We start from the raw sequence: 12,507 nt of genomic DNA, 5'->3' as shown, positions 1-12,507 counted from the left end.
ACATGTATCCTTGGCTTATTGAGCAAGACAGAGTTAATATGTAAAAAATAATTTATTGTAAGATTATTGTGCAAAACTTATCAAGAATATAAATAATGAGATTTATAGTAAAATGGTATATGAGAGCTCTTCCAGAGTGATTATCGATGTTTAAAATCCATTCCACAGAATACTTCCTTAGGTTCTCTCTTGAAGGGACACTTTTTCTCTTCTCTTAGACCATAATCATCGCAATATTCAGTGTTACGTCTTGCATTATAGAAATTTTTCATTGAGGTTTCATCAGTGTCTTTCATTGTATGTTTTGAGCTATCTCTGCAGAGATAGCCCTCTTTTCTATCTCTTTTCTTTCGATCTTCCTCTTCCTTTTCTGCCTTATAAAATCTCGTTTTATACGTCCTTACTTGTACGCTGTGTAAATTCTTGTTCATATCAGTCAAGATTCTTCTCCTCATTTCCTCCAGGTTCTTATCGTCTCTTCTAGAGTCCACAATATCTAAACATAATGCAGTAGGCTCATAAGAATTGCTGAGATCATGATAATGTTCTTTACATATCGAACAGTCGCAATAAAAAGATATTTCTAACTCAACATATTCATCCATGTTAACGCACTGCAGACTTTTTCAAACTGATTCGAAATTTGTCTGGGGTTACATAGGAAATCCCCAAAGAAGGCTTAGTGGGCAACTCCTTGTAATTTTGTTTCTTTGAAGAGATAATTCTAGAAAAACATTTTTCCAATTTTACTAGATTACGTAAGATTTACTGGTTCTCAAATCCGTCCATTTTTGCACTCTCACTACCAAATAAAAAGTCACACTAGTAACAAACCATTTTTTATAGATTGTTTTCTTCAATATATTTTGCTAACGCATTTAATCTGTCCCGTAGTATCTGTATATGCACTATATTCATTTTAGCCACAAAGCATAGTTGTTCTTCCGACTTGAATTTCTTTAATGGCATAACATATCCTGCATACATCTTGTCCAATTCTAAGGTTAGTAGGTAACCCCTCGTAATATCTATTGCTACATTAGGCAGTCTAGGTTTCATTTCGCTAACCTTCCAATATCCAATAATGTATAGACATCCATTTTGATGTTGACACGCTGAACTCTTTTTTAATACTGAGGAAATAATGGGACACCAGGAACCCTGGGAATCATGCCAGGGCATGTTGTCGGAAACAGGGTATGCACTCAGAATCATAAGGCAGAAGAGCTAGGGCTTCACTTTTAATACGGGGAGGGCCTGCACTTGAAATCCAATGTTAATTTCCTAGGGATGTCTTATGAATCCTATGCTTTTTTCCTATCTATGTCACAGGAATCCTATGCTATTTTCCTCGGGATCTCACAGGAATTACGTGTAAAGGGATAGTACTGCACTTGAAACCCGGGGAGGGCATGCGCTTGAAATCCTATCTTAATTTCCTATGGATTGCATGGGAATCCTATGATATTTTCCTATCTGTGTCACAGGAATCCTATGCTATTTTCCTCTCTGTGCGTTTAAAAGCCCATGCTATTTCCTATGGACTTATTTAAAGTGCGATTGTATGTCGCTAGCTGTGTTCTCTTTAATAGAACCGGTAACCGTATTGCATATGGTCAAGTAACTCCTATTATTGGCACTTGTGTACTATACCGACCACGCTCCCATTAATCATATAAGAAATACTGCGTCATCTGGAATTCTGGGAATCTTGCCAGCTGGAAACAGGTGACCACATTTCCCAGGTGCGAAGTGTTAGGATCTCCACTTATACACCTCCTATTGTTCACATGGAAAACCCAAATTACTCTGCTATTAGGATCATTGAAAGCAGAGTGGGGATACTACTCATGTGACCCCTGGGAAAATTTCCTGGCGACACTCAGAATCAGATATAGAATATCGATCATGTTTCTAATAAACATAATCTGAGAAAAATAACTCGTTTTTTTGCCTCTGCGGAACTAGAATATTGGAAATAGGTTTCTAAACTCTTATATTGAATAACCAGTTTTTTTACGACAGCTCAAACTATACAAACCCCAAGACAAAATGGAAACTATTCCGATTTCCTAACAAAGCGTTTTTTTGTGTCCACTTCTTTCAACATTCTCACCGTTTTTATGTCTCTATAGTGAAGTTTCTAACATTTGTCTCTATATTCTTTATCTTTAAATGTCTTTGCTTTTTTTCAGCTTCAATAGCTCACGTAATAACAACTGAGGAATCACTAACAACCCGACTTGCTGGTTCTTCAGATAACTACTTGAATTGCTGTAAGTCTTTTCTATTTTTATTATTATTATTATTATTCCGATCAGGGGTTTTCAATTTTAATAGGTGTCATTTATTAAATTCTAAGAATTTAACACAAGTCACACCCCCTCCCCCCGAGATGCGGGAAAATCAAATTATAGAAAATTATTAAATATAAGTTAAATAAAATATAAATTATAAATTATGTATATATATAAATATAAACTAAATATAATTTATACCGAGAACTGATGGTCAAATAAATTCACAAAAATAACAAAGAAAATTTTCGTTGTCACCTCAGAACGAGTCTTTAAAACAACCTAGTAAAAACAGCATATACCAAACTATCAGTAACAAAATAGGCCTACTCGATCTCTTAACTCCTTTCCTTAAATACACTAAACAGTATTAGAAGACAGAAGAAGAATTAAAATCATAAGTTGATCACCCTTCTACCAATTCCTAAACCAATGAAATTAATTTTCAAACCATATATAGAAAATATTTAATTTTCACAACCTTATAAATTCAATTGCACCAGAACTATTTTTGATATTCCAACCCAGCGAATTCCATATTTTGGCCCCACTATAAGCCATAGGATTCCTCGACCTATGCAGAGCCAAATTATTAACAAACGCTTTATTCATCAACCCTGTACCAGGGGAATGTACATCAGTAATATTTTTGAATACACCAATAAAGGTGCTGGACTTCTCATCTATATAATTATATAGACCCTTCCCCCCATACCCAAGTTTACTTCCCCCCATACCCAAGTTTACAGAACTTACAGATCAGCAGAGCTCGGAAATGCAGATCACAGGCTTGTATGTGCTGATGTCCAGCTTCGCCTCCATGCACAGCGATCGGAAAAAAAAACCAGTAGCAGCGGATATTGGGAAACTAAAGGAGCCATATACTCGCCAGAAGTATAGTGTTGAGATATCAAATCGCTTTGAGCTCCTGGGCACACTCAACAACAGCGAAGACGCCTGGAAGTATTTTAAATCACAGACCAGCGAAGCAGCACAGCTGGTGCTTGGCAAGCGGAGTTTCCCAAAGAAATCGTGGCTAACTGACGAAACACTGCAGGTCATAGAGCAAAGGCGGAGGGCAAGACTTCTTGGGGACATGGCCACCTATCGAAGGCTCAATGGAGTGCGGAACAGACTTATTCACCGAGACCGAACTCAGTTTGTTGCAAGGAAAGCCGATGAAATCGAACTAGCAGCAAAAAAGAAAGACATGGGTAGCCTGTTCAAGCACCTCCGCGATCTCACAGAAAATAAAACACCAGCATTGGGACCTGTCCTATCCAGGGATGGAACACTTCTCTCTGATGAGGGTTCTTGTCTCGAGCGGTGGAAGGACCACTTCTGCTCACTCCTGAACAACACTAACCCGTCTATGCCTCCTACTGATAGTCCCAGCCAACCTGGCAGTCCAAGATCCGAAACAGATGCTCCTCCAGACGAGCCTTTCAGCCCCTCAGAAATTGGAAATGCAGTAAAAAGGCTCAAGAACAATAAAGCTGCCGGTATCTGTGGCCTGAGTGCAGAGCTGCTAAAATATGCAGGTCCTGTTATGCTCCTGTTTCTCCACACCCTGTTCTCTACAATCTGGCAAACCTAGATAATTCCCGAAGAATGGCGGAAGGGTGTCATTATCTCTTTATGGAAGAGTAAAGGTTCTAGAAGCGACTGCTTGAACTACCGTGGAATAACCCTACTGTCTGTCCCAGGAAAACTTTTCTCAATGGTCCTGCTAGATCGATGTTGAAATATCATTCGTAAAATCCGGCGACCGGAGCAAGCTGGTTTCATGTCGGACCGTTCAACCATCGAGCAGATTTTTACGATCCGACAAATCATAGAAAAAGCCACGGAGTTCCGACAAAAAGCTTTTTTTACCTTCGTCGACTTCCGTGCTGCGTTCGACTCAGTGGACCGAGAAGCTCTTTGGCGGATCCTAGAATCGACAGGCCTCCCTAAGAAATACTGCAGACTCTTCAAAGCTCTACACCATGGGACGGAGAGCTGTGTTCAAGTGAACGGTCGGCGCAGCCCGTTCTTCCAAATCCCGACAGAAGTGTGCCAAGGATGTGCAGTGGCCCCAGAGCTCTTCAATGTCATCATAGACTACGTTATGACTAGGACTACTTCCCGTCTCAGCTTTGGACTCAAGTTTGGAGATCGTGTCATTACAGATGCTGATTTTGCCGATGACTTAGCCATTCTGGCGGACTCCATGGAGCAATTGCTGGAAGCGCTTCGAATCCTACGAGAAGAGGCCGCAAAAGTAGGACTGCAGATAAACTGGACTAAAACGAAAATTATGGCCATAGACCCATCCTCTCCTGCTGCCAATCCTTCAGTTAGCCTGGATAGCACCACTAGCATCAAAGTTGTCCAAAGGTTCACCTACCTGGGCTCCATAATTTCTTCAGATGGCTCGCTTCTTTCTGAACTACAAGCAAGAATATCCAAAGCGTCTTCTGCCATGGGCAGACTGAACCGTTACCTCTGGCGAAAACCAAAACTCAGTCGCACAACGAAGCTGCGGATTTTCAACGCCCTCGTCGGCTCTGTGATGCTCTATGGAGCTGAGACGTGGCAAGCTTCAGCCGCAACCCTCAAGACAATTGATGTCTTTCAGTCGAAGAGCCTGAGGAGGATCGAAGGTCTACGATGGTTCGACTTTGTCAGCAATGAGAAGCTGCTGCAGCTCACCAAGCAGTCTCGGTTTTCGACCCAAGCAGCCGAGCGAACACTACGATGGTTCGGACACCTACTTCGAATGCCTCTACACATACCTGCGAAAACGATCCATGACTTCGACCCTGCCAAAGCCGGTTTGAAGCGACCTCGCGGCCGACCGAAGAAACGATGGTCTGACAGCCTATCCGAGTTCCTGGCGATGGAAAATATCAGGTTGAGCAATGTGCAAACCCTTGCCATGGACCGAAGTGGACGGAGGAGGCAGACTCTACGCCAAGCAGCGCCCGGCAGGAGACATAAGTAAGTAAGTCAATACCCAAGTTTACCCGCCCCCCCCCCCCCGATGAAATTAGTTTCTTCAAAAATATTGTGAGAACTCCATAATACAAGCATCCACAGACAAGATCAGTTTCTTTTAGTATACTATATGGTTCATTTTTCAGTTTCCACTGTCATCAACACTTCATTTGGGAAAATCGGCTCCAACTTTACCCTCCCTCTAGAATTTGAAGGAATTACGCCACTGTTAGGGATGGTTACGACCTTGGTGTATGCAATTCATGAAGATTAATAATATTTTCATGACTCTGATTTCAGCAAGATGTGATGCTATTCCATTTTTAAAAGGAGTACTTAATGTGTTTAATTTAAAAATCTCCATGGGAGAAATAAGTCCAAGGGCCTCACATTGTGATATCAATGGCAAATATTCCGGCATTTCTTTGCAAGTTATTTTTTGCTTCGAAAGTGAATGAAGGAGGAAAAAAAAATATATGAAGGTGGCAGTGACTCAAGGACCACACTTTGAAACTCTCAAAGGTCCTTGTATGATAAACGCCCTACCGCTCAAGCTGTTCATTCATTGACGCACTATAGAAACCAGTTTTTTCGTTGGTTTCTTTAAGCTTAGCACGAGACAAGACAAAGAGAAGTGACAAAATAGATGGAAAATATATAATTTAGGCTATATATTAGCACATTAGGGGGGGGGGGGTAAAGTTTTTCGACACTGTGCAGTTAGAAAACAATTCTTACTACATAATATGCAGAATAATTGTACTTCACACATTAGGCATGCAGACCCGCTATACTTAACCCCCTCCCCCTTAATGTGCAAATATATAGTCGAAGTTTGTTTCTAAAGTATTATGTTGTTATCTTACTTTGGTACATTTTGTTAGGATTGAGTGTCAGAGAGACAAATTAGAAGAACATTACGTAGGACCCATATCATACAAGTACACTCTCAATTATATCGATCAAAAATCTTTATATGATTCTTATTTGAATAGCTGTAAGATGCTCATTTGGCACATGGAGCGGTTAAGGTGTGTCTGGTTTCTCTTACACAGTTTTTGCCATTAAAAGAGCTGTAAAGCTCAGAATTTTCAATCATTATTTTTCGACATCCTACGAAGATCAACACTCCTTAGGGAGGAGTATATTTAGTAAGGTATATTTTTAAACCCAAATGTATTTATTGCGAGCTGGTTTGTTCATTTTTCTTAAGACTTTTATTGTAAGTGTGAGGAGGGGAGGCTCTTGGGACATATAAAATAAATATCCAATACCAATACCATTTTTAAAAAGTTTGGCCAGATTTGCGTATGGCGAAAAATGGTCTAGAAATCAGAAAGTGCCAACAGGTACTTAAGATTTTATTCAGATTTTAAAAATTAGATAATTCTAAATTTTTCTGCCAAATAATAAGTACATGAGCATAAATATGCATGATTAACATGAATTTGTACATGATCTGCTTATAAGTACTACTTCAAGGAATTTCTAAATTCAATAAGGTAAGAGATTAAGTTTTTACTCAAAAATTTGTCCTAGAATAAGATCTGTCAATAAATGGGAACATCTATACTGGGATTTAATTACTTTTTAAGTACTATTTAAGTGCTTTCTGAATTCAATAAATGAAGAAGAGTTTTAGATTTTACTAAAATTTTTCCTAGAATAAGATCTGTCAATAATTGGGAACTTCTATACAGTAATTTAAGTACTTTTTAAGTACAATTTTAAGTACTATCTGAATTCAATAAATGAATAAGAGATATAGCTTTTACTAAAAATTTGTCCTAGAATAAGAACTGTCAATAAATAGGAACTTCTATACAGTAATTTAAGTACTTTATGTGCTTTTTAAGTACTACTTTAAGTACTTTCGGAATTCAATAAAAGAATAAAAGTTTTAGGTTTTACTAAAAATTTGTCCTAGAATAAGGTCTGTCAATAAATGGGAACTTCTATATAGTGATTTAAGTACTTTCTAAGTACTACTTTAAGTTCTTTCCGAATTCAATAAATGAATAAGAGTTTTAGTTTTTACTAAAATCTGTCCTAGAATAAGATCTGTCAATAAATTGGAACTTCTATACAGTGATTTAAGTACTTTTTATGAACTTTTGAAGTACTACTTTAAGTACTTTCTGAATTCATTAAATGAATAAGAGTTTTAGATTTTACTAAAAATATGTCCTAGAATAAGATCTGTCAATAAATGGGAGCTTCTATACAGTGATTAAAGTACTTTTTAAGTACTTTTTAAGTACTACATTAAGTACTTTCTGAATTTAATAAATGAATAAGAGTTTTAGTTTTTACTAAGAATTTATCCTAGAATAAGATCTGTCAATATATAGGAACTTCTATACAGTGATTTAAGTACTTTTTAAGTACTACTTTTAAGTACTTTCTGAATTCAGTAAATGAATAAGAGTTTTAGTTTTTACAAAAAAAATATCCCAGTATAAGATCTGTCAATAAACGGGAACTTCTATACAGTAATTTAAGTACTTTTTAAGTACAACTTTAAGTACTTTCTGAATTCAATAAATGAATAAGAGTTATAGTTTTTACTAAAAATTTGTCCTAGAATAAGAACTGTCAATAAATAGGAACATCTATACAGTAACTTAAGTACTTTTTAAGAGCTTTTTAAGTACTATTTTAAGTACTTTCGGAATTCAATAAATGAATAAGAGTTTTAGTTTTTACTAAAAATTTGTCCTAGAATAAGATCTGTCAATAAATGGGAACTTCTATACAGTGATTTACGTACTTTTTAAGTACTACTGTTAAGTACTTTCTGAATTCAATAAATGAATAAGAGTTTTAGTTTTTACTAAAAATTTGTCCAGAATAAGAATAAGATCTGTCAATAAATAGGAACTTCTATACAGTTATTTAAGTACTTTTTAAGTACTTTTTAAATACTACTTTTAAGTACTTTCTGAATTCAATAAATGAATAAGAGTTTTAGTTTTTACTAAAAATTTGTCCCAGAATAAGATCTGTCAATAAATGAGAACTTCTTTACAGTGATTTAAGTAATTTTTAACAGCTTTTTAAGTACTACTTCAAGTACGTTTTGAATTCAATAAATGAATGAGAGTTTTAGTTTTTACTCAAAATTTGTCCTAGAACTTCTATATAGTGATTTAAGGTCACTTTCATACAAACTGAAATGAGTTTATCACCAGAAACTATTAAATATCATAAACTGCTTAATAGAGTAGTTTAAACTATTATATTAAGCATATAAAAGTATATAAGTAATATATAAACACGTTGTGCAAGAGTGATCGTTTGATATGTACTTCCCAAATTTATTTGCTTATTCCTGCATTGCAAATTATGATTGATATTTGGACCGGTTACTAACTCTAATTATTTTGAAGACTTCTAAACTTCTTCTAGGTGTGTTGTTTAATATTGTATGGGTCTGCTTGTTCAATCCACAAATGTTTACCGAAAAAAGGATTAAGTTAATTCTAGGCTATTGAATATTTTTAATTGAAATAGCTAAACTTGAACAATCAGACAGATTTGGGTACCAGTGTAATTAAAATTCTTTGCATCAAATTATTGTTCCCATGAATAACTGTTTTATCAGGTCTCACTGGTTGTATAAATTAAACCAAGTTTCAGGTTTATATCCTGAAATGGAAGTTAGTATTCTTTGGAACTTTGATAAACTTCAACTTTCTAGAGAAAAGTGGATCTTTGGACGGAAGAAATTGGAAATCTTAATCTAGCAATTTAATTCCTCTTTCTTCCAGAGCCCTTCTGTAAAACATCAGGACTGTCCCTATATAATATTAGCACGGGTTGAGAAATGCAAAGGGGGCTAAAAGAGGAATAGGTCCCCCTTTCGTATAACGTCAGAGAATTCGCTAGGGGAGGAATATTGAATTGTTCTCTAGTTCCAATCTTCTTATATGTATATATAAGTTTTTAATAAACGCTATGTAAGTTACAAAAGGTAACTAAGCTGGAAGGAGGAGGCAAAAGGCTCTTTAATTTATTCTTTAAGGTTAAGGAGTTTATATTGTACTTAAACCTTAGGTTATTCCCAAGTTCCATTTTCTAAGACGAACTAATTTTGTTTCTATTTCAATCCTTAGAAAATTCTGTAAAACCCTTAGAAAATGCCAATACTTAGAAAGTCCTAAGAAAATGATTTCTTTCAGTAGGACTGATATTCAGAAAAATGAGAATTTTATATACAGGTTATCGGGAACAAAAGTCTCAGGGGTTATATTTAGAAGTAGTATAAGGAGAAATTGAGTTACAATGGATCTTAGTAAATTTGTGTTTCCTTTCGTTTATTCCTTTTAAAAGAAAACTATACTAAGATTTTAAGTGGGGGAGATTGTAAGGAGGCCTTATTTTTGTGTAATTGGGTAACTCAATTTTAGTAAAGCTTGGAATTCCCTTTCTCTTCAAAAGATCGGAAATATAGCGACAATTTCAAATTAGCTTGAATTTGAAAATAATTTCGCTTTGCATAACTAGTCATAAATCTTGTAGTGCCACTTCTTTTTCCAAGAATCGAACGACTTTTGAACCCGTAATAAATATTTGAAGACCTAATTAAGACCAGTTTTGGGTATAAAACAAAAAGGAATGCAAGGCCTTTTTTCTGAATCGTCTATTGCGTGCAATAACCCTTCGACTAGGACCAACTGGAGATCTCTCAACCATTTTACAAGAAAAGGATTCGCTTCCCCCAAATTTGAAATTTCTGGTATGTTGTTAATTTGAGCTCTGCCCGAAACGTCAAATTTTGGAAATTGTTCATGTGGCTTACCCCTCTTGGCGCCTACGTCTGCAGGTATTCCATACAAATCCTAATTATCCGTGTTAGTGACTCCTTTCATAGTCCTAGTCTTTTCCGTGCTAGTGACTCCATTCATAGTCCTAGTCTTCGCAAGCTCCACCGCGCGAGCTTGTCGTATCCATAGCGGCTCGTCCCTCTACAAGTCCGGATCCGTGGACGTTTCGGACCCATCCCGATTACTCATGGTGCCAGCAACTCCTTCAATAGTTCTGGTCTTTGCAAGTTCCGCCGCCAGAACTTGCCCTTCACAGGATTCAATTTCACTCTCCTCTAAAATTTACCTGCTGTCAGTAACACACGCATGTGTACTGCCCTTTACTTTTACCCCTTTCAGCTTACCATGGATAGACCCAGAGGTCAAGCATCTATCCCTGTACCCAGGCTTATTCCCTCTCATAGAAGCAAACTCCTTTTCAGTATTACTATTGAATTCACTCCCTTTTGATGTTTTCAGCGCTCCGAGAATGTTTGAGCTAACAATATCTGACTTACACGTCTCATAGGACCTGGCCGAACCAGTTTGGCTCAACTCTTTATTTATACCCTCCTTAAACTTTTCATTATTTTTATATGTATCTTGGGGAGATTTTAAGCTTAAGAGTGTATTTTCTTCTATTATTTCGTTTATTGCCGTCCTAATTTCAGGGTCTTCTAATTGAAATCTCCTCATCTCTTCTTTATCTATCCCAAAGAAATCAATTGAGACATTATTCCCCAATAGTGTTATTTACTCCACTTTCAACTCGTCAAGATTAATAGACCGATTTTTGCTCAGCAACAGCCTTCGAGCCTGCTCCCAAAATACCTAGCGCACTAAAAACCTTAAGCTACAGAAAAAACTCGTTAAGAAAAGGAAAAAAATCTATACTAATAAACACTATCAGTATTACTACTTAAATTAACACTGTTTAAAACCTTTCCGTCACTGCTAGACCAGAAAACAACCTCCAGGCAACCGAAGACACCTACCTTCTTGGGAGGAACCTAGGACAAAATTCTACCAAAATTTAAAATTTTCCTCAATCCCCCCTTAAACGACAGTTACACTGAACTTGAGTACCGCTGACACAAGTTGTAAGGTTGCCCCTACTTAATCAGGGATAAAATTTGGTAGCGTGTTATAACTGAGGCTTGGGTAAGAACAGTACTCAGATTCCAGTGACAACTAATATTTATTATAAAAGGAAATAAAAGGAAAATATTTTAAACCTAAATATTTTAAATACTTCTAAGCATCTCCTAGGTATATTGTTTTATATTGTGTGGTTCTGCTTGTTCAATCCACGAATGTTTACTAAAAAAAAGGATTACATTAATCTATGCTATCGAATGCTTCTAATTGAAATAGCTACACTTGAATAATCAGACAGCCTTGGTTACCAGTGTAATTAAAATTCTCTACATCAAATTATTGTTCCTTGGAACCTAAGAATAACCTTTTTATTAGGTCTCACCTTAGTTGTATCAATTAAACCAAGTTTCAGGTTTATATCCTGAAAAGGAAGTTAGTGTTCTTTGGGACTTTGATCAACTACAACTTTCTAGAGAAAATTGGATCTTTGGACGGAAGAGATTGGAAATTTTAATCTAGCAATTTAATTCCTCTTTCTTCCCGAGCCCTTCTGTAAAACATCAGGACTGCCTCTATATAATATTAGCACGGGTTGGGAAATGCAAACGTGGCTGAAAAGAGGAATAGGTCCCTCTTTCGTATAACGTCAGAGAATTCGCTTTAATTTATTCTTTAACGTTAAGGAGTTTATATTGTACTTAAACCTTAGGTTATTCCCAAGTTCCAGTTTCTAAGACGAACTAATTTTACTAGTCTCTGTTTGTTTGTCATCTCTGTGTGTGTTTCGTCTCTGTGTGTGTGTCATCTGTTTGTGTATGTATCGTCTCTGGGTTTGTATCGTATCTGTAAGTGTGTCGTCTTTCCATCTGTGTTGTCTCTATGTGTTTCATCTCTGTGTTTATGTCTTCACTGTGCGCGTGTCATCTGTGTGTGTGTGTCATTTCTCTGCGTGTGTCTATTTCAATCCTTAAAAAATGCTGTATTTCACCTAGGGTCCCCAATTCTTTCTAATCAAATATACCCCAAATCACCAAATTATAGTGAAATGTCGTGCTTTGACTTCAGCACTGGTTTCTATGTCTCTTATATAGGTATTAAATTTATTACTTAGCCTGGTTTATCGAGGTGACAGAAATCTTTCAGAAGTTTTATTTTTTATCTCAATTTTATTCTCAAAGAGGAATTCAGAATTCAATTGATAAGTCAATTCAACACGGATATAGGATTTTGTCGGTATAGTCTAAAGTGACGAAAAGTTTTAATATTATTATTTTAACTTATACGTTTAAAGAAATTGAACCAAGGCAGATACTTACCATAATTCGTTA

At 36.4% G+C, this 12,507-nt stretch overlaps 1 protein-coding gene across 1 annotated transcript in view; it reads left to right on the top strand.

The window, feature by feature from the left end:
* LOC148943899 (proclotting enzyme-like) overlaps positions 1 to 12,507 on the top strand; it is a 75,481-nt gene that overhangs the window by 62,156 nt on the left and 818 nt on the right. Inside the window, exon 5 of the mRNA XM_089101275.1 lies at positions 2,196 to 2,276. Within this exon, the coding sequence (XP_088957401.1) occupies positions 2,196 to 2,276 (81 nt within the window). The remainder of the gene's footprint in view (positions 1 to 2,195; positions 2,277 to 12,507) is intronic.

The sequence above is a fragment of the Artemia sp. Qi Xiang Cuo genome, chromosome 15, assembly GCF_049724085.1.
Source record: "Artemia sp. Qi Xiang Cuo chromosome 15, ASM4972408v1, whole genome shotgun sequence".
In the NCBI taxonomy this organism is placed as follows: Eukaryota; Metazoa; Arthropoda; class Branchiopoda; order Anostraca; family Artemiidae; genus Artemia; species Artemia sp. Qi Xiang Cuo.
This window is presented reverse-complemented; position numbering and strand designations above follow the sequence as displayed.